This window comes from Rana temporaria, chromosome 2 (assembly GCF_905171775.1).
Source record: "Rana temporaria chromosome 2, aRanTem1.1, whole genome shotgun sequence".
Lineage (NCBI taxonomy): Eukaryota > Metazoa > Chordata > Amphibia > Anura > Ranidae > Rana > Rana temporaria.
This window is the reverse complement of record NC_053490.1, coordinates 244,245,954-244,269,000: the sequence shown is the minus strand read 5'-3', so window position 1 is coordinate 244,269,000 and position 23,047 is coordinate 244,245,954. Positions and strand designations below refer to the sequence as shown.

The following is a 23,047-nucleotide window of genomic DNA, read 5'->3' as shown; positions in this document are numbered from 1 at the left end:
GTAGGGAACCGGGGCAGTGAAGCCGGAGCGCTTCAATTCCTGGTTCCCTCACCGTGGTAAGTGTGCCGATATTAAAAGTCAGCAGCTGCAGTATTTGTAGCTGCTGACTTATAATATTTTTTTTTCAGCGGACATCCGCTTTAATGCTTTGTGTAGTTATTTTATGGACAGGAATTCTGTAATTCTTTTTTGTGAAGAGACTTCTTCAGTAAGTAATTTTGGTTCCAAGTCTTCAGTAAGGATACAATGACAGATGCTTTTTGTTCAGTCTGTAAACTGATCGCAAAAAAAATGTATAAATCAGATTCCTCTGCACTATATGGCCCTTCTGCTGGGCCATTGACAGGGGCTGTCGGAATACTTGAGGAACAACTGCGTCTGGTTCGGATGCAGGCACTGTTCAGCCGACTATTTTCTGCTTGGCTCCTTTGATTTTCAATCAAAAGATGTTGGATGGGAGGGGTCCAACAGGGCCGCCCAAAAACTGAATTTCATACAGTGTATGACCAGATTAAATCTGCACAATCGGCTTTGTGCAGATTGCTTTCAGGCACATTCAGTTTGAAATTTAGTTCAGATTGAGATGCTGCTGGGATCATTTGCAATTCCACATGTGCATCTGACCTCCAACTAAGCTGCACCACCCTGTTTCAAGCTGCTTTTACATTCCCATTGACTTGTTGGTGGAAAGAATTGCTTCTGACGCAGACAAAAGCCTGTTGGCACCAGCTTAGAAATACTTAAAAAAACTTAGTGTTTTCTTTCTCTGTGTATATATACCATTTTTTTCTCCTTCCAGTTCAGAGGCCAGTTATTCATCCACTTTCAAGCCCCAGCAATATGTTCTGTGTTACCAGCCTGGATCCATTTACACTTCCAACTGTGACTACACTCCTAATGGATGTTATGTTTTACTCCAATGGGTAGGTACCTGAAATGGCACTCATTTAAAAGACACTTTCTATGTACTGTTTTTTTTTTGTTGCTTTTTTTCTTTTATTAGTGTTTTATTGACCATAAGCTTACTGTACATAGCCAACAGAGGCCATGTCAATATTTCAAATAGTAGAAAATGTACACATCTGCTGAATAAAATATTAGGCACATAACCACAGATGGCACAACAAAATATATATGCAAACACATTTTAAGGACAAATAAATGAAACGCTGCCATGTAGGGTTCAATGCTAAAAACACAAGGTGGTCAAGTCGGGACCCAAGTGTAAATAGCAGCAAAGCATCTTCTGCAGAAAAGGTAGGGAGAGACTACTTCTATTAAATTGGCAGCCTAAACCAGCTGATACCTTTACCGTTAAATTGGACATTAAAAAAAAAAAGATGGAAAGAGAAGGAATTTCAGAAAAATGGAGAGGAAGAAAGAAAAAAAAAAAGGCAAGATAGGTACCGGGGAATCTCAATAAACATAGGATCAGATATGTAAAAGAAGGTGGTCAAATCAAGATGGCTGGGCATAATCAATCCAGTTTTTTTTTTTTTTTACTCATGTTCATTTACTAAATGAAGAAGTCGTGGTCAGTTTTTTTTTTTTTTTTTTTTTTTTTTTTTGTGCTACAGCAGTAAGGTGTGTCTGCAAATATGAGAGAGGCAACAGCTTGACTTTCATTACTATGAATGTAGCTTTTTGAACATGGTGGAAACCTTCTTTTGTATGGCTACTTTCAATTTGCCTGTGCAACACTGTATATTTTCATCTTTGCAGTCAAATTTAAAGCGGAGGTCCACCCACCGCTGCAAAAATTACAATACAGCAGCTGCACATATTATAGTTGTTGACTTTTAACCACTTACCCCCCGGACCATATTGCTGCCCAAAGACCAGAGTACTTTTTGCGATTCGGGACTGCGTCGCTTTAACAGACAATTGCGCGGTCGTGCGACGTGGCTCCCAAACAAAATTGGCGTCCTTTTTTTTCCCACAAATAGAGCTTTCTTTTGGTGGTATTTGATCACCTCTGCGTTTTTTATTTTTTGCGCTATAAACAAAAATAGAACGACAATTTTGAAAAAAATTAATATTTTTTAATTTTTGCTGTAATAAATATCCCCCAAAAATATATAAAAAAACATTTTTTTTCCTCAGTTTAGGCCGATACGTATTCTTCTACATATTTTTCGTAAAAAAAAATCGCAATAAGCGTTTGATTGGTTTGCGCAAAAGTTATAGCGTTTACAAAATAGGGGGTATTTTTATGGCATTTTTATTAATATTTTTTTTTACTAGTAATGGCGGCGATCAGCGATTTTTTTTTCGGTATTGCGACATTATGGCGACATTATGGCGGACACTTCTGACATTTTTGACACATTTTTGGGACCATTGGCATTTTTATAGCGATCAGTGCTATAAAAATGCTGCTATAAAAATGCATTAGATTACTATAAAAATGCCACTGGCAGTGAAGGGGTTAACACTAGGGGGCGGGGAAGGGGTTAAGTATGCCTGGGTGTGTTCTTACTGTGAGGGGGGGGGGTGGCCTCACTAGGGGAAACACTGATCTTCTGTTCATACATTGTATGAACAGAAAATCAGCATTTCCCCTGCTGACAGGAACGAGAGCTGTGTGTTTACACACAGCTCCCGTTCCCCGCTCTGTACCGAGCGATCGCGTGTGCCCGGCGGCGATCGCGCCCGCCGGGCACACGCACGGGAGTCGGGGGCGAGCGGGGGGCCCCTAGTGGCGGCTAATAGGCAGGACGTCATATAACGTGATCTCGCCTAGGAGAGCCACCTTGTGGACGTATTTCGACGGTGCGGCGACGGCAAGTGGTTAATAATCGGACACTTGCCTGACCTGGAGTCCAGCAATGTCGGCACCGCAGCTGATGTTTCCATGCGAGGCGACGCTCCTCTTTCCTACTGGCCCGGCGGCCAGGGAAGGAGGAGGAGGGAGACCCGCGGTGATGTCAATACCCACGGCTGAGGCTCCCGGGAGTGGGGACAGCATACCTGTGAAAGGCGGGTATCCTGACCCACCTCCCCCCAGAAGGGTGCCAGATGTGGCACCGGGGGAAGGGGGGGAGTACAATGAGCAGAAGTTCCATTTTTGCCATTTTTGGTGGAACTCTGCTTTAAGAAACCCCCACTGTTGGTTTGTGTTCCCATTCACATAGCATACCTAAAAACAGGCATCGACAAAATCTGGGCGCCAGGTCCCAATTGCGACAAGAAATTGTGACCTGGCGCCTGGGGAAGCTTAGGGCCGCAAAGCCGCGGCCACAATTACCGGCCGGCGCGATCGCGGTGGGCCCGTGCCCGCCGGTAATTGAGGCCGCGGCTTTGCGGACTTCACGGAAGAAAGCTGAGGCCTGCAGAAGGCCGCAAAGCCGCGGCCTTAATTACCGGCCGGCGCGATCGCGGCAGGCCCGCGCCCGTCGGTAATTGAGGCCGCGGCCTTCACAGAAGGAAGCTGAGGCCTGCAGAAGGAATCTAGGAGTTGCCATCTTGTGGTGGCCATTGGCATTACATTACAAGTAGCAAAAAACAGCAGTTCTAATGTGTTTTTTCACTGCCATCTCCTTCCCTCTAATTAGAACCCCCAAACATTATATATATTTTTTATTCTAACACCCTAGAGAATAAAATGGCGGTCGTTGCAATACTTTCTGTCACACCATATTTGCGCAGCGGTCTTACAATTGCACTTTTTTGGGGAAAAAATACACTTTTTTTAATTAAAAAATAAAACAGTAAAGTTAGCCCAATTTTTTTTATATTGTGAAAGATAATGTTACGCCGAGTAAATTGATACCCAACATGTCACGCTTCAAAATACAATGTATTACCAGCTGCAGTAGATCACAAAGGCAGTGCGTTTTGAACATTATGCAGGAAACACACATGCAACTTGCATTTCTGGCACAGCGTTCTGGTGTGAACTGGCCCAAACAACAGGACACTGTTCCTGGTAATCTTTGACCTCATCAGTGTGGTTCACATAGATCCCCATCTCTCTATGGTTGCCTACCCCTGCTCTATAGGAATGGGAACATGTAACCTATACTGTATACAGGGCCGGACTTACCATTGGGCTTGACTGGGCTCAAGCCCATGGGCCCCACCCAATAGGGGGCCCCCTTTAAAAAAAAAAAAATTTTTTTTTTTTTTTTTTTAGGGGTCCGGAGGTCCCCAGAGCCCCCCCGGGCCCCAGACAGCAACCCCCCTTTTTTATTTATTTTTTATTAAAAAAAATGTTTTTTTTTATATTTTTTTTTTATATATATTTTTTATATATATATATATATATATATATATATATATATATATATATATATATATATATATTATTAAAGGGCCCAGAGGTCTCCAGGGCCCCTGGATGGCAACCCCCTTTTTTATATATATATATATATTTTTTTACAGAGGTCCCCAGGGCCCCATGTGGCAACCCCCCTTTTTTATTTATTTTTATAAATGTTTATTTTTGTTTATATTTTTTTTTTTTCTTAAAAGGCCCAGAGGGCCCCAGATGGCAACCTCTTATTTTTTTAATGTATTTTTTTATAAATGTTTATTTATTTTTTTATTAAAGGGCCCAGAGGTTTCTTTTTTCTTTTTATTAAAGGGCCCAGAGGTACCCAGGGCCCCAGATGGCTACCCCCCTTTTTTATATATATAGTACAGACCAAAAGTTTGGACACACCTTCTCATTCAAAGAGTTTTCTTTATTTTCATGACTATGAAAATTGTAGATTCACACTGAAGGCATCAAAACTATGAAGTAACACATGTGGAATTATACATAACAAAAAAGTGTGAAACAACTGAAAATATATTTCATATTCTAGGTTCTTCAAAGTAGCCACCTTTTGCTTTGATTACTGCTTGGTAAACTCTTGGCATTCTCTTGATGAGCTTCAAGAGGTAGTCACCTGGCGCAGCACCCCATCACTCTCCTTCTTGGTCAAATAGCCCTTCCCCCGCCTGGAGGTGTGTTTGGGGTCATTGTCCTGTTGAAAAATAAATGATGGTCCAACTAAACGCAAACCGGATGGAACAGCATGCCGCTGCAAGATTCTGTGGTAGCCATGCTGGTTCAGTATGCCTTCAATTTTGATTAAATCCCCAACAGTGTCACCAGCAAAGCACCCCCACACCATCACACCTCCTCCATGCTTCACGGTGGGAACCAGGCATGTAGAATCCATCCGTTCACCTTTTCTGCGTCGCACAAAGACACGGGGGTTGGAACCAAAGATCTCAAGTTTGGACTCATCAGACCAAAGCACAGATTTCCACTGGTCTAATGTCCATTCCTTGTGTTCTTTAGCCCAAACAAGTCTCTTCTGCTTGTTGCCTTTCTTTAGCAGTGGTTTACTAGCAGATATTCTACCATGAAGGCCTGATTCACACAGTCTCCTCTTAACAGTTCTAGAGATGTGTCTGCTGCAAAAGGTGGCTACTTTGAAGAACCTAGAATATGAAATATATTTTCAGTTGTATCACACTTTTTTGTTATGTATAATTCCACATGTGTTAATTCATAGTTTTGATGCCTTCAGTGTGAATCTACAATTTTCATAGTCATGAAAATAAAGAAAACTCTTTGAATGAGAAGGTGTGTCCAAACCTTTGGTCTGTACTGTATATTTATTTTTCTTTATTTCTTCCTTTCTTTGTAAAGGGCCCCCCCTTCTCAATTTGCGGCAGCCCCCCGCACTTCTCAATTTCAGGCGGTAGCACCCCCCCCCCCCGGTTCTCTGCTCCAGGGGGCCCATGCCTTAAGCTGTGTAAGGGGCCCCAAAATTCCTGATGGCGGCCCTGCGCATACCTCCCAACACGCACGGATTCTGCGGGACTTTACCGCACAGACAGCTTCTTCCTGCAGTCCCGCGAAAGGGTTAATTTTCCCGCACTGCAAGAGGAGGCAACACGGAAGCAGGAGGAACCGGAGCGGTGTGTGGAGGACTGTGGCTGCTGAAGGGAAGAAAGCCAACAGCCGGGCTAATGACAGTCTGTGGCCCCGGCTGTCGGCACAGGTGAGAGGTACTCCCCCCCCCCCCCCCCCCCCGCTCAACAACAGCAAAACCCCCCCGGAGAGGTGTGTGGATGTCTGCTTAAGGGAAGAGAGCCGACACATTCCGTGCACAGGTGAGAGGCACCCCCCGCTCAACAACTTCAATTCGCCCCCCCGCTCAACAACTATGATCCCCCCCCCTCGCTCAACATCTTCGACCCCCCCCCCCAATTCTCGGCTCCAGGGGGCCCCTTCAACACTCAAGCCCAGGGGCCCCCACCACCCTAAGTCCTGCCCTGACTGTATACATTATGTGTTGTTCCAATTTTGGCAGTGTAGGTTCCTCAGACCCTTGAAGAAGTTGTGGTGGAAATGTGTGCAATATATAATGTTGTAAGAATAACCCCAACAGATTTTTTTTCTGCAGCTGGCTTACAAAATAGATGAGTTCTTTGTTGGGTTATGCGGGTGAAAAAGGCCACACATGCACCATATTCTCTGGCCTGTCAGAGAATGGAAAGCCATCTTAGTTGTGGTAGGACAAGGTCATCCAGTGATCTGAAGTCTGTAGTAGGAACTATTTATTTGATATTCAGTTAAGCCCCATCATTATTAAACTATTGTTATACTCTAATGTTCAGGTTGCAATTTTTGCAAGAAGCATCTCAAAAACCTTTGTTTTTCAATTTGATTACACAAGACCTGATGTCAGGATGTGCACCAGAATTTTCCTTTTTTTTTTTTTTTTTAACCATGAAGAAGCAGACTGAGTTATGTTGTTTTTTTTGTTGTAGAGTAAAAGATTCGGTGGTGGGCAGTGAAGAATCTGGTCATATCCGCTTCTTCTCTTTTTCCCTCATTGAGGGCTACATTTCCTTGGTGATGGATGTACAGACGCAGCAGAGGTAAGGCTTGCTGAAGAGTTGTTGAAGGCATCAGTACATGTCTGTTCATTGTTTCAAAGGATCTAAGACATTAGGCTATTGGTAAGATTATTATATGTTGATTATATAATTTATTTTTTTCAATTGAAAACCTTAAGACTGCTTTCATACTGAAAGAGTCGGTCGTTGGCGCTAAATCGTCGGTTGTTAGTGTTAAAGCGCTGTTCGTTTTAGCTGTGCTTTAGCACTGTTTAAGCGGTGCTTCTGTGCCACTTTTCGGCCGCTAGCGTGACGCTTTTAACTCCAAAAAAGGGTTAAAAACACCCGTTTTGCAATGCTTTCAAATCGATTTTCAGGCGCTTTGAAAGTGCTGCCTATTCATTCCAATGGGCAGGGTGTTTTGGGATTGCTAAATACAGCACTCCCAACCCGCCCCAAAGATGCTGCTTACACTACCTTTCGGAACGTCCCACAAACGCTCCACCCCACTGTAAAAAAAAGACACTGGAATGAAAGGGGGGCGGTTTTCAGACGTTACAGTGCCTGAAAACCACCCCAGTGTGAAAGGGGTCTAAAGGATCACCACAAGTAAATCTTAAAGCTACACCCCAGAAGAATACACAGCTCCTCCTCCCGGTATAGCCCTTTCTGACAGGGGAGGGGACCTAATCTTTCTCTGTTGCGGTTTCACTTTAAGGCCTCCTCCTCACCCTTTGACTGGACAGTGAAAGGGAAAGCAGCACACCACTTGGCTCATCTTTGAATTGTTGTGTCAATATTTGCAGCACACACCAATTCGCTCAACTTTAACTAGTTGTCAATATTTGAAACGCACCCATTGGCTCATCTTTGAATGGTTATGTCAATATTTGCTGCACACCAATTGGCTCATCTTTAATGGTTGTGTCAGTTTTTGCCAAGTGTAACATAAGCATGCTTTCCTAATAGGGCAACAAGTAAAGTACACTGACCAACAGCAAAACATGGATCCTACTGATCAGCTACAGCTAGCTAAATTCTGCAGCTAAATTCTGATAGGGCACTGCATGTTACAGCAGTTTGTACATTGATTGCTATTTTCCCTGCAGTAACAATAATATATAATAATAATTGATGCCAGCCAGTAACTATGATGTCATTTCTGTTTTGTTAGGGCTGCTTATGTAAATTATGTCTTGGTAGTGTATTAAAATGGCTTTGATAATACTTGATAGATTATTTTGTTGTAAATAAAAGTATGTCTTTTATGACCCAGTGCTTGCCATTCTTGCGCTTAGGTTTCCTAATAATTTGCTGTTTACAAGTGCGTCGGGCGAGCTTTGGAAGATGGTTCGTATTGGCGGACAACCTCTTGGTTTTGGTATGTATTTTAAAAATGACTCGGCCATTTGTTTATGGATATAAGAAAGTATTCTTAAAGCGGAGGTTCACACAAAAAGTAAACCTCCGCTTTTTGGATCCCTCCCCCCCTCCGGTGACACATTTAGCACCATTCGGGGGGGGAGGAGGGTGCAGATACCTGTCTGAGACAGGTGTTTGCACCACTTCCGGGTCTGATCCCCACGGGGAATCCAGCCTGTGACGTCACTCCCCCTGCTGTCTTCTGGGAAACACTGTTCCCAGGAGAGAGCGGGGACCACTGACAGCGCGCCGCGATCCTCGTGCATGCGCAGTAGGGAATCGGACAGTGAAGCCGTCAGGCTTCACTTCCTGATTCCCTCACCGAGGATGGCGGTGGAAGCAGCCGAGGACCGAGCGATTGCTCAGCCTCGGCTGCCGACATCACGGGCACGCTGGACAGGTAAGTGTCCATTTTTTAAAAGTCAGCAGCTGCCGTATTTGTAGCTGCTGACTTTTAAAGAAAAAAAAATCGGCTGAACCTCCGCTTTAATATAACATTTTTAAAGGTTTGTTTACAATTAGTTAGTTTGCTGTTTTACCACGTCGTCCGCTACTATTGCCATTACTTACAGAGTTCTTATGTGCCAAACCACCTGCAAATTTCCCATGAATGCCAACTGGTGTCTAACTGTAACAGACATAATAATATCATTAGACCAACACCTGTTATGAATAAAATGCCAGCAGTTTTGAGTTTAAATTGCATTTTTTTTTGTGCATTCTCTGATTATAGACTCCATAAAGAGAGATTTTTTACCTAAATGGTTAGACCACCAATAACTGGTAATAAAAAAAAAGGGAGGGGTGCTGCCCTCTTGTTTAATAGGGAACTGCGGATGTTAAAAATGACCTCAAGCAAACCGTAAAAAGTGCTGCAAACCGCATAGGTAAGCATGTCTAAGAATATGTTATTGGTGAATATTCCTAGGTGCAGTTTTAAAGTTGGCATATTGAGCTGATACTAGGGTGGGTTATTGAAAGTCCAACTATTAAGAAATCAGATTGGCATTGTGTGGCACATTTTGATGAGTGTTTGAGAACTAACATTGAAAAGTCTGGCAGTAAATAAAGAGTTCAACAGAGGTATGGAAATTCAACAAAATCACTACTCGGAAGACATGTTAATTTCCCAAAAACTCTGTACAAATTGTCTTTCCTATAAAACCTTTGTTTAATCATGTCTACAACTGTCTGTTCTACAAAAGCTCTGGCTCTGGCTTCTGTCGAACAGGCATGCTGGAAAACCAGCATCCAACCAGCATCTGATCAGCGCTGACCAGTGTGCTCTGGTTGGGGGGAGTCCCCCCGTCACAATATAATAGCACAGTGGGGGAGATCGCTGCTCTAATATCATTTGTGTTAGTATGGCAATCTGTCAGTATTTTATTTAAAAAAAAATCGTTTTGTTCATCCTGCTGGGTTGAACAAAAAAAAAAAAACTTCTAGGGTGTACCAGGCTTAATGGCAGGAATACACTATAAGAAAATCTGGCAGAAATGTATTTTCTGCGAACGATCGGCCGATTTTCTACTAGTTGATGTCCAGCAAGTAAAACCCAATATCGATATTGTGAACAAAAAAGACTGATTGAAAATATGGAAAAATTGTGTTGTATCATTTACAAAGAACGATATTCTATTTGTTGCTGTGAAGGTCATCTATAAAACATCTCTTGAATATTATCAGGCATTAGCAGGACTAGTAGATGACCCTGCTTGTACGTGAGATGTCAACACTACGTATGAAATCAATTGCTCTTTTAAAGATTTTTTTTCACTAGTTAAAATTGGTGAAAATTTCGACCAATGAACACGGTTTCATTGGTCGGTGGTCGAACGATTGGTAGATTTTGTAACCGTGTATTCCTGCTATAAGACTGACTGGTGTTGACTGGTGTTTTGCTTTGCTACATATACTGTATTTATTGGCGTATAACATGCACTTTTTCCCCCTGAAAAAAAGATGGTGAACCGTGCCTGCGTGTTATACGCCAATATTTTTATCAATTCTTTTACTTGGGGGGGGGGGGGGGGGGTTATAGATCGGGCAGTCCGCCCTGGGTGCCACTTATTGGGGGGGTGTCAGGCTGGCTGACCCGCCTCTCCTGCCCCTGGGACAGCGCTGCCATACTTTCAAGTTAAGGAATCATTACTGCCAGCCCTTTCTCATGCAACGCTCTTCCTGTGTCACTCTCAATGTAAATGGAAGCCTGTAATACCTCAAGTAACGCTGCTTGTTCTGGCCACTCTCCTCCTCGATTGTAGCTTTTGATTGGACGAGGAGAGCAGTCATGTGACCATCAATGAAACAACAGAGGAGAGTCACATGACTGGGTCCACGCGAGAGAGGCGTTTATTGAGGTATTTAGAAGATTTGATTTACAGTGACACAGGAGGAGCGGTGTATGGGGCTGGCAGTGATAGTTTTCTCAACTTTAGAGTATGCTGGCAGTGCTGTCCCAGGAGACTAGGGTTCTCTCAGGTGCAGGGGGGCTTTATAATGAAAGCAGTCTGTGTACTGTGTAAGTAAAGGAGTCCGTGCGCGGTGCAGGTGATCTGTGTGCTGTGCAGGGGGCTATGGAAACTTCCCTCTTAAAATTTGTGTGCGTGTTATACGTTGATAAATACGGTAGTTACATAGTTAGGTTGAAAAAAAGACACAAGTCCATCTAGTTCAACCTATATTATTCTATATCATGGGAACATATTTTGTTAAATGTAATTGATCATGGAGGGTGTTGATATGATCACACGTTTACTAAATTCCAAAAGATTAAGTATAATTGTTGGATATAATTATAAACTTTTTAAGGGGGGTTGATATAATCTAAATCACTACGATATCCTTGAAAATATATTGAAGTCCATTTAGAAGCATAAAACAAAAAGTACTAAAATTATCAAATCGCAGCAGCTGAAACCAAAAAAAATTATTTTGTTTTTACTGAAGTCGTATTCGTCAGATTTTCTGAACTCTTTGCCCTATTGATTAAAGGCAATTGTTTTACTGAGGAACTGACATAGACAGAGTTACTTCTGCTCTCACAACACTGAGTGGAACACAAGGAGGTTCCTGGAATTGTCCCTACACACAAGAATAGCGTATAGATGAGCTGACATCAGATTAGAATAGTTAGGCATTGTATTACCACACTGCACCCATTACAGGCGGTCCCTGGGTTACAAACAAGATAGGGTCTGCAGGTTTGTTCTTTTCCACTTCCGGACCGCCCACTGTATATATACGTTGGCACTTTAAAGATGCATATCTCGGTTATGGCAGAAGCTGCTGCCGTAACTCAGGTATCCATCTTTTCAGCGGGCGGTCCGGTTCACGATAATGGTGGTCTCTGCGGCAGATTCGTCACAAGATCACCGTTATTGGCGGCGGGAGAGGGGCCCGTCCTCCGCCGCTTACCGGAGTCGTCGGTAGCGGCGGAGGTGATCAGGTCCTGCTTGGTATGTATACGAGTGAGGGAAAGATGTCCCCCACCCATCTCCATACCATAGGAGGGTGGAAGTGGCATCAAAACGTCACTTACGCCCACAGCTTTTAAAGGGCCATTTTTTTTGTCATTTTTTCAAATGACAACATTTATTTTTTATTGCATTTAAAATGAAGCTCCACCCTAAAGTGGAACTTCCGCTCATCGGATTCCTACCCCCTGAAAGGTGCCAATTGTGGCACCAGAGGGTGCAGATATCTGTCTAAGACGCAACGCTTCACTTCTTGATTCCCTCACCGATGATGACGGTGGGGGCAGCCGAGAGATGGGCAATTGCTCGTCTTCTGCTGCCGACGTCGCTGGACTCCCAGGACAGCTAAGTGTCCATTTATTAAAAGTCAGCAGCTGCAGTATTTGTAGCTGCTGGCTTTTAATATTTTTTTTTTTTTTTTTACAGCGGAGCCTTTTAAGTCCAAATATGAGATCTGAGGTCTTTTTGACCCCAGAGCTCATATTTAAGAGGACCTGTCATGCTTTTTTCTATTACAGGGGATGGCAACACCTTTTTCCCATAAATAACTCTTACAGGAGTGTATTTCCCTTCCTAGGGGTAAATTTCCTCTCACTTCCTGTTGTCTCCATCTGTAAGTAGGAGTCGTTTCCATGTTGGATGTTTATAACTAGGGGACCGCCTGTCTGTTGTCACTCATTTTGATGCTCATTACCCATCAAAAAAAAAAAAACTATATTGAATTGAACATCAGGTTTATAACTATTCTCTTACTTTGAAAATACACACTTCTAAATTCCCCACTTTCCCATTTCTGCATTGAATTAATGTGTGTATTTTTTTGTTTTCAGATGAATGTGGGATTGTTGCACAGATCTCAGAACCTTTAGCTGCTGCTGACATACCTGCCTATTATATCAGTACCTTTAAGTTTGACCATGCACTGGTGAGTTTTACACATGACAATTGCATATTGTAACAGTTCTCTGTGTACCCTTTAAAAATACATAATTGGTTCTTGGTAAGTGAAACATTAGTTGTCACACTAAAAGTAAGCTTCCTGTACTTAAAGAAGTACCCCTTAGGGGTCTAATGTGAAAGTAGGTGTTATCCATCTCTGGGTTCTGTGATCTACGATTTTAGAAAATGCAGACTTGAGTCGCACTAATGCTCTAACCTCTTCCCCCATCCTCCCAAAAAGCATGGCCATAATTTTTGTTCCTGTTTATCACTGCTTTATGTCTCAGAACGTTGGTGAATTTTTGAAAACCAGTCAGTAGCTCCAGCAGAGTTAATTGAACAAAATAAAAATGAAACCCTGCAGCTTCGCAGCTCAACAGGATGCAGCAGTCACAGCTTGCAGACTGTGATCACACTGGTGGTGTGTCATTCCTGTCACACTATCTTCACCTATTCCCTTCACATTTATTCATGGAAGGTTTTTGGCTAACTTTTTAATTGTTGTATCACGGTATGGAGCCTAGTTTAGCATGTGCCTTTCTGCAGCCTAGACTTGCAGGTACCAACTTCCTGTGCTTGCTGTTAAATCCCACAGTGGGAATCTCCATTCTGTTGCTAGTCCTAGGCAACTATGGATATATTTTCTGCAGCTGCCCACAGTAAACTGAGAACTCAACATACCTCGATGACTAGCACTGTGGTCTGTTCCTCCCAACAAGTACCTCTTACATCAATATGCATCCTGTGAGCCACAGAAGCTTCTCAAACAGGTTTCTTCATCAAATCAATTTCATGTGTCTTATACCAAAATATAGCCTGTAATTCACAGAATTTAGGGTGTACTGGTTATCATGCCTAGTATTTTGTTACATAATCCACTTTTCAAACATTATTTGGTATATAAAATGCCTGCAAAATTTGGTATAGCTGTTTTTATGCACTCCTAATTAGATTTTGCTTCTGTGACTAACCTTTAGCCTGCTTCATCATAAAAAAAATGCAGCTGTGTGGTTTGGCCACAAACCTCGACAACCCTTAGCTTCCTGTCATTTAGAAACTTCTGTTTTATAAGGTCAGTAGAATAAAACAGAACTTCCAATGCTTGCATCTGGAATTCTAGAGTGCTGATGTTGGGTTCCTGACGTATTAAAGCTTCAAAGAGGGTCTCCCACTTTCAGAACACAAAAACTTGCTGACAGTCATGAAGTGCAGCCCCAGAGATACCTGTACATACAATACCTCCAGCAGCTTTCCTATTTCTTATATATATTGTCAGATTTTATTGACATTTTCTTTTAAAATGTACACTAAACTATGCACATGCTATATTCTGCATGTGCGTTACAAGGGGCATGTTGGCAATAAAATAATGCTTTTTCTTACCTGGTCCAGAAAGGGACTAGAGTAAACATATCACCTAGTGTGAAGTGACAAAGTCCTGGGGTATCATAAGAAGGCGTGCGCAAATGAGAAGAAATACAGAGAAAGTACAGAGCTAGGTTACCGAAAGGAATGGGGAAAGGGGGGGAGGTAGGGGGCTGTTGGAAAGGAGCAAGGGTAAAGGAACCTTCACCCAGGGCCCTCCCCACTTCCAGACTGCTGATCTGTAGTAAAGGAGAAAAACATTGAGTAATTGTCAGTATCCAAGATATGTCTGAAGGCGCTTAGAGTGTAAGTAATTCAGGTGCTCCAAACCATCATATTTTTGTTAGGTGTGTTGAAGGAGGGCAATGAGCTCCTCCATTCATCATAAGTTGGTTGAGTTCTAGGGGCCTAGTAATGGTAGTGGAGTTGGGATCTCTAATATCTTGAAATAATGGTCCGGATAATTCATAGGCCTTGTTGACTCCTCTCCAAATGTAGTGTTTATGGTTGTGGCCAAAAGCTCAATTTTGGTCTCATTAATCCAAATAACTTTGTGCCAGAAGGTTTGAGGCTTGTCTCTGTGCTGTTTGGCGTATTGTATGCAGGATACTTTGTGGCATTTGCGTAGTAATGGCTTTCTTCTGGCGACTTGACCATGCCGTCCATCTTTCTTCAAGTGCCTCCTTATTGTGCATCTTGAAACAATTTTCCTGGCAGTTGTGGCTGAAATTTTAGTTGGTCTACCTGACCTTGGTTTGGTTTCAACAGAACCCCTATTTTTTTCACTTCTTGATTAGAGTTTGAACACTGCTGATCGACGTTATCAATTCCTTAGATATCTTTTTATATCCCTTTTCTGTTTTATACAGTTCAAGTACCTTTTATCACAGATCCTTTGATCATACTTTTGCTTTCCCCAGAATCTAGAAACGTCAGTGCAGCACTGGATGAAAGTTGCAAGGATCTGTCAGGAGTCCAGAAACTCATTGACCTTTTATACACACACACTAATTACATGCAAACAGATCACAGGTGATGATGGCTACCATAGCCATTCACACCTCTTTGTGTCAACTTGTGTGCATGTTATCAGGCCAAAGTCACCAGGGTATGTAAACTTTTGATCAGGGTCATTTGGGTAGTTTCTGTTGTCATTATGATTTAAAAAGAGTAAACACAGTTGATTTGATAATAAATGGCTTCAGCGAAACACTAACCATGAGTGAACAATGTTTTTGTGTTATTTTTCATATTCTTTGAAAAATTGACAAGAAATCATAAATTCTGTCAAGGTATGGTAAACTTAGGAGCACAACCAAGCAGTATATGCCATATTGATTTGTTGTGGCTCCCTGTCAACCATCTCTTATATGTGTCAAAAAGAACGAGATATTGCGACTTCTATAGGACCTAGAGGTCTGGAGCCAAGCCTGGTCGAAAAGAGGAAAATGTTCCTGTAATACAGTTACCTTGGTATTGGCACATGAGGTTCTCTTCAGGTGGTATTGGGTCCTTACCTCTATAGCCCAAGCAAACCACACTGATAGATGTTTCAGGTGTTATGGACAACGAGACCGTGTCTTTCATATTGGGTCATTACTGTATGTCCATGATTGACCACATTCTGGTCCAGAACCTTTGGACTGCTTCAAACTCTGTTTCACCTAATAACTCCAAAGTATGCTAAGCTGGCCATGCTCCATTGCCCCATCCCGGGCCCTTTTTTACACCCAAATTTTTGACTTTTCTCTCTTTTTGGGGGGAAGAGATGTTTGTGTTTATTTTTTTTATTTTTTTTTAATCAGTAGAAGTGTTGATTTTTTTGGAATTGTTGAGGAACCCAATCTGTTCCAGTTCCCTAAGCAAAGAAGAAAAAACCTCCCTGACCATGCTAATATATAGCAAGAGGCCATCTGTGTAAACTTCCAGTTTATGAAGGAAGTTTCCAGTGGTAAAAACCCTGTATGGAAGTGGTGTTGTGTGCTATTCTCAGTATATTTAGATGAGGGAAGAGAAGGCAGCCCTGGCTTGTCCCCTTGGGAATTCAAATGGTCTTAGAGAAAGTGCCATTCATATGTACTGAGTTGTAGAGAAACATACAGTGCCATCATTTTGTTTATAAAAGCAGAAAGAAGGCCAGTGTTTTGTTGTGTGTGTGTGTGTGTGTATATATAAACTTTCAACTAAATCGATCACGCACCTTCTCTGATGAAGTGAGAGAAGGTTAAAGAGGATGTCTAGTTCTTGTAGTGTAGTCAATAGGGGTAATAGCCCTAATCCTGTTGTCTCTGGCTTCTCATATGTCTCACAAAGCCCACTTGCTTGGAATGAATAAGAAATGGAATGTGTGGGTTATTCCTGTTTGTAAGGTTTTAAATCTATGTTAAAGCTGAACTCCAGAAAATTTAAAATTCTCTCTTTCAGTGGGTCTGTACCCACACTGCAAGAGTTAACGCCTCATTTATATCTACTGGCATTGAATAGTATATTTCCTGATCTGATTTTCCACTTCCACTGCCCCCACAGTGTCTTGTCCCCATTTTCCAATGGTCTAAGGTCCTGAATGTGTTAGGTCAGTATCCCATCTCTGCCTCCATCAACACACTATCCAGGTGCTGACCCTGTCCATCACGGATTCCAATAAGCAAAAAGAAATCTGGTTGGCTACATGTCCAGTAAAATCACATTTTATCTCAGCTCACTTAATGCTTAATCATAGCTAAGACTGGTGATGCTGTTCCCCTCTACATGTTTTATGGATGTCCTGAAATAAATGTAATTTTACTGGATGTGCAGCCAACAAGTCGTCTTATTGCTTCTTGATCAAAAGTCTGGACTTCAAAGCATGGGGGTGCAGAGGGTTAGGTAAATAAAGTTTTGTGTTTTGCAGTTCCTACATAAAAATAAGCAGCAAACCCTTACAATACAGGCACAGCCCCACTGCAAGGGGAAATGTTTTGGTTTCCCGAAGCTGGGCTTTAATAAGCAATACAAGTCGATAGCTTGTGGTTTGCAACCCAGAACATGTGTAGAAAATGTATGTTTTAGAGTTCTACTTGCAAGGTGATAATAGCTTTACCAGTTGGGCCTGCGTAAAATACTCCTAAACTACTGATTTGTTGACTCGTATTTCCATTTTTATAGTCCTATGCAGGCATTTTTTGACTTGCCTATTTACTGTTGTTGCACACAATTATGCTGATAAATTCACATATATACGTATGTATGTATATATATATTCAAATGTTTTTCATATCTGAGAGATCTGATATTTTGTTAATTCTGTCAATTATGCAGATATTTATAGTTCATTGCTTCAAATATTCCAATGTATACATGAAAAAGGCAGGAAAACAGAGTACAAGACACAAAAGGAACTGAAAGCACAGCAAAATACTAACAACAAAACATTTCTGCCCAAGTCATCCTTACACTCTGCCAAACAGATACAGTGCACAATTAAACTGCTGAGGTTGCCATAGTGAAAATGACAGTGGGCCAAGTTTTGGTATAAAACACAAAAACAGATTGAATCAACCAAAAATGTAGAATGTATCCACTTAGGCTTTGCTGGTAAGACAAGTTATGTATCCTTTCTGGATTTGTAGGCTGCATAGATATGTAGATATGGCAAATAGTAATGGATTTAGCTGCTGCTCTGTCGCATGCACCAAAGCTGTTTGCAAAGCTTTTTAGTTTTCTCTCCACTAAATAGAGGATGGTGACCAGTATACTTGCTCTTTATTCAACAGTACGTTATAACAGCAGATTTAATCTCCATATTCGGTTTCATCTTTTGCAGGTACCTGAAGAAAACATCAATGGTGTCATTAATGCGCTCCAAGTCAGCCAAGCGGAGAAGCGTTAGAAGTCTTCTGCCTTGTTGCTGTTTTTTTTGTTTTTGTTTTCTGTGCAGTATTTTAAGACAAGCTGAATCTCAAGAGGTGCCATGAAGGACGAAAGACACTGAATTGGAGATGAATATGAGAATCTCCAGAAAGTTTTTTTTTGTTTTCTTTTATTCACATATGGTTTCTCTGTTTAGTTCCAAAGTGATCTGTAACCTTCCTGCTAACTTGGTATAGGACAAAAAAAAAAAGAAACAAGAAAAGGAAAAAAAAAATGGAAAAAGGAAAAAAGCTAAAAAATTGCATTGCACTGTTGCATTTAGTTATTACTGAGATGCAGTGAAGCCTTGGCTGTAGATGTATGATCTGCACCTTTATAGATGAGTGTGAAAGTTTCATTCGAAATTGTCTTTGTGGAGAGGAATGAACATCACACAATGGTAAAGAATATTGCACTGTATTCATCTATTCTTCTTGAAATGGTGTCAGACTTGCATAAAGATTGTATTATCATAACTAGTACTACATATTTAAATAGGTCTCTCTAGCTTCTTACCCTTACCCGTTCCTGAGAGCAATAGTTTAAGGGCTGCTCCTGCCTGGAACATGGATGGAAAGTGATGATTGGAGGTGATTGTCATCAGTTAATCTCACTGTAATTTCCATGTAGAAATGAAAGAGGGAGTGTTGGCAGCTTTGTATAATTCTCTGCACCTTGACTCTGCTTTTACCTCCTTTTTATTTCTTTGCATGGTGAATTGTGCTGTTTTATTTTCTATATTTTTGTAGTGACTCTTTGGTCTAAAAGAGCCTTCTGGAAGTTTTTAAAATTGTGAGCCATGTCCATGCTTTTCATGCAAGCCACAATCCTCTCTTTAGCCTTGCTTTGAAAGCTGCCTCTAAGGCAAAACAAGTGCTTCATTGTTGGTAAAAAAAAAGAAAACCATTGTTTTAGCAGTTCATGAAAGTGATTTGTTATCAGATTTTTATTAATTGCTGAATGAAAAAGAACCATTTTGCATGTCCAGAGTTCTTTGTCCTAAGCCTACATTTTCAATGTTACACTACAAGCACTAGACTAACCCTTTATATACTGTACTGTCACCTTTATCTTTTGCAAACACCTGCCTTGAAGCTCTTGCACCTTGTAAGGAGAGATTTACTAAATTATAGTAAATGTGTATAAATTTATGGCAAATCACCAGATTCATGCTCCGTGCATGAATGGAATACATTTCCCAGATTAAAGTGATTTCCAGAATAACATGTACTGGTCACCTTTTACCTACTTATTGGAGGCTGACAATTTGTAAGCTGATCCAATGTTTCTGAAAACTCACCCTACCAATTTGTTGTAGTGTGATTTAATTGGTTCCTAAGGAACTTATAGCGTCATCCTCACAAATATTGGAAAAGTCCATGTTGTGGAGGAGACTAGATCACATAAAATACAATGTGGCCACAATTAAACTGAAAATATTCAGGGTCGCGCATCTTAATGCAGGAATTGAGCAGAAAAATATAAGTAGCTAATTAGCATATGCAAGAAATTGTGTATGGCCCTTGGTAGAGGCTGTTGGACTATTGTGACAAGCTGTTAAAGGGTCTCTCAAAATGAACAGTCTGAAGCCTTTGCAAGGGTGGCACCTTGCCAATTCTGAATTATGTAATCAACTGTACTTAAATCATTATCCATTCTGAAATTAACAGTGACTGTTGCAGTAGGCTAGGAGCTTTTGCCAGGATCCACACCCAAATTGGATGTTTCCTCAAATGTAATGTTTACAAAGTATTTTCAGTTTTTTGTTAACGTTGAACTCAATGGTCATAAAAACACTAATTATTACAGTTATGGATTTAATTAAAAACATTTTTTTTTTAAATATAACTAGTGTAAGTACTTGAATTTGACTTCATATCAGACCTTTGCAAGCATTTATACAACAGCATTCAGATTCAGACTGGGAGGGGTGGAATTGGGAGCCAGTCAGGTGTACTTACTACAGTGTTCTGAGACGGAACATGTTGAAGTCCGAAGATAGCAGAGGGATGGGGTCACCAGTCTACTGTTGCTCCACTATTGCCTAGTCACATGCTTGGGGCAAGAAGGTGACCAAGCTTTGTTGTTTACCCGCAGTAGAGAAACGTGTCACAAAGCCAACTATGCTGTCAGGCAAAACTGTGTAGATCCTAGGATAAATGGACATTAATACAAATCTTTTGTTCAGTTACAAATATCCTATATGTGTATTTCATTGTGTAGTAAACCTTTGTTTGGAATTTACTTTAACATTTTGCACCAGTTTTCCATCTGGCCCTCCTGTTAGATCATCACCCTGAATACGGTCAGTTTAATTCTGGCCATCTTGGAATATGTGTGGCCTGCCACACCTGTATGCAATAACAGTTTGCACCAGTGTAAATCTTAAGTCTGAAAATGTATTTGCATTGTAAAATGTAATTTTGTGTCCTTGGACATCATGTTTAATCCCTAGTATCAATGAGAGGCGAACCGTTTGGTCAGGGTTGGGTTTGCTTCTATTATAATGTATAAAGAATTTTTCTGCACTGGTCATAAATGATTACTAATCCTGAGCAACTTGGCTTACCAAGAGCATAGAGTACATTACATTTTCATGCATCTATTTCTGTACTGTAAGATCATATTGGACCTAATTTTTAACATAGCTGTTTAAACTTTTACAACTCATGTTTATAACATATCATGGCAAGTCCAGGTAAATGTCCTCACTTCTAAATAGCAGTCTGCTGCTAAAAATGTCATATCTTAATTAGAGGAGTTTTGTTAGGAATGCTTGGGCTTTCTGTAACTGTATTTTGTTTGCATGTTTCAAAGCATACAGTATATCCGAAATTTTGCAGTAAATGGGTTAAAAATGCTGACAAGTCATTTCATTAGGCATCAACTAAGCTAAAAGCTAGGATAAAAACTCACTTCAAGTTGTCATGTGGAAGTCCTTTAAATTATTTCCTCCCTAGCCCCACTTTATATAAAAAAAAAGGGCTTTAGTTCAGTCATGTGATAGACATTCTCCCAAATATAGTTGTGCGGGCTTAACTTTTACATGCAGGCAAAAAGGTAAATATAAAATGTACACAAAAGTTTATTTTTGAGCACACAAAAACTAAAAATACATTCAAGCATTATTTTTTATTAATGAAGGCCTCATGCACACTACTGCCTAAAGATGCAGTGTTTTTACGCATAGTTTTATTTTTTTTTAACTTACCTAAATGCAGCCCATTGTTTTTAATGTGCCTGTATCACAGGCACATAAAACATGTGCTGCATATAGATGAGTAGAAAAAATCCTGAAATCTGGTCAGTATTTTGTGCATGTACGTGGATATGCATGTAAAATGCTGATTTGAAGAGGTCAAATAAAGAGCTAGAAATTATTTTACACGTGTATGTGCAAATACACACAATATAAACACAAGACATTTTGGCCAGGAATACTAATGTTCAAAGATCAGTACGATATGCAAGTACCATAAAAAAAAAAAGTAATTTTCCCAGACACTTTAGGGTTTTATAACCTTTCTGTATTGCAAGATGGCAATGGCCATACATATATTCTCTGTTCTACAAGTACCATAAAAAAAAAAAGTAATTTTCCCAGACACTTTAGGGTTTTATAACCTTTCTGTATTGCAAGATGGCAATGGCCATACATATATTCTCTGTTCTACAAGTACCATAAAAAAAAAAAGTAATTTTCCCAGACACTTTAGGGTTTTATAACCTTTCTGTATTGCAAGATGGCAATGGCCATACATATATTCTCTGTTCTACAAGCTTTAAAAAAAAATATTATTTTGATTGCTCTCCTCTACAAGATGCAGGGAGGAACACACACATTGTGGGCTGTGAAAAACAGACAAATTGTAGTAGTTGTAGAATATGCTTGGATCATTTTTTGTCTGTTATCAGTAATGTACTATGACCTCTGAGGCCCTAGAGAAGCATCATTAACTATAATTTACTATACTTCATCCAAAAAATCACATTATGATTCTTTGTGCAACTTTCATAATGGCCAGTGCCACCACAGTGCTTACTCCACACTTTTCCTGCAATTGTTGAGTCATTCATAAATGGTAGGGTGTATTGTGGAGTCCTCTGTGTTTTTCAGATTGTCATCTGCATAACACAGCAGAGAACATTCCATAGTGGAAAGAGAGCTCAGTCATATGGTTTTGACAGGTCATGGGCAGACTCCTCCTCCTCATGACACTTTTATTTTCCTCCATACATTTTAATATTCCAAAGCAAATGTTGGCCCATATAGGGCTTATTTGTAAAGCACACAGCCATGCCACAAGTTTTTCTTTTTTTTTTTTTTTTTAGGTACGATCAGGCTGCTGCTTTTTGAATGGGCCTTAAGGTTTTACCCTGCCAGTAAAAATAAAACCGCTGATATAGACTTAAAGCTTTGAATTTTGTAGAGATAGACCTCACATCTAATGGCTTCCTCCATTTATTTATTTTAAACAAACCATTTTTTGTTAGTCTAACTTTACACATTCTAATTTGCTGGGGATTTATGAGGAATGCTTCTAAAGTGCATCATCGAGAGCTTGCTTACACGAGAGAATCAAGGCTAAAAGTGCTGCCCCTCCTTCTGAAAATGCTAGAAGCTTGACTGTCATGATGATCCCTTTGCTTCAGTACTTCAGTCCCTGAATGGTTTGTTAATTTTGTTTCAGGCCAGTGACCAAAAGAGCATTCTAACCAGAGTCTCAGGCATTTTCTGAGGGAGGTCAGCAATGGCAACCCCCATATATCGTAAAAGGCTTTTTCTTAACGTGTTTTTGTTATTTTTGACTCAGAGGAGGCATCAACAACATTTTATGCAAATAAAGACCAATATTAAATTTGATTCAAAATGGCTGCCTTCTTCATAGTCAGATGAAAACCTAGCTTAGCCACTGCCCTCATCTTCCATTAGGTCCCAATAGATTAAAATATATGGATCATTAATAAGTATGGTTAGGGTGATCGACCCATGCATTAAGCCAATTGGATGATATAGCCATTTTCTAGTCACATGTAGATTTCATTTTAAACAACAATTATTGGAGCGACTGCTTAGTACCATTGTCAGTTGGAAAGCATGTTTTAAAGTAACATAT

The 23,047-nt window shown here is 40.6% G+C and overlaps 1 protein-coding gene across 2 annotated transcripts in view; it reads left to right on the top strand.

Annotated features, from left to right (window-relative positions):
• Positions 1–22,794, top strand: part of CASTOR2 (cytosolic arginine sensor for mTORC1 subunit 2) — a 201,571-nt gene extending 178,777 nt beyond the window's left edge. Inside the window, exons 5-10 of one of the 2 annotated variants that reach the window (XR_005746964.1) lie at positions 800–923; positions 6,772–6,882; positions 8,139–8,221; positions 12,569–12,663; positions 17,845–21,418; positions 21,523–22,794. Coding sequence is in view for 1 of the 2 variants with exons in the window: in XM_040336736.1 (XP_040192670.1) it covers positions 800–923; positions 6,772–6,882; positions 8,139–8,221; positions 12,569–12,663; positions 17,845–17,910 (479 nt within the window). In the remaining variant the exon portion in view is untranslated. Of the gene's footprint in view, positions 1–799; positions 924–6,771; positions 6,883–8,138; positions 8,222–12,568; positions 12,664–17,844 lie in introns of both variants that reach the window. The other variant, XM_040336736.1, reaches the window with a different exon arrangement.
• Positions 22,795–23,047: the final 253 nt, after the last annotated feature.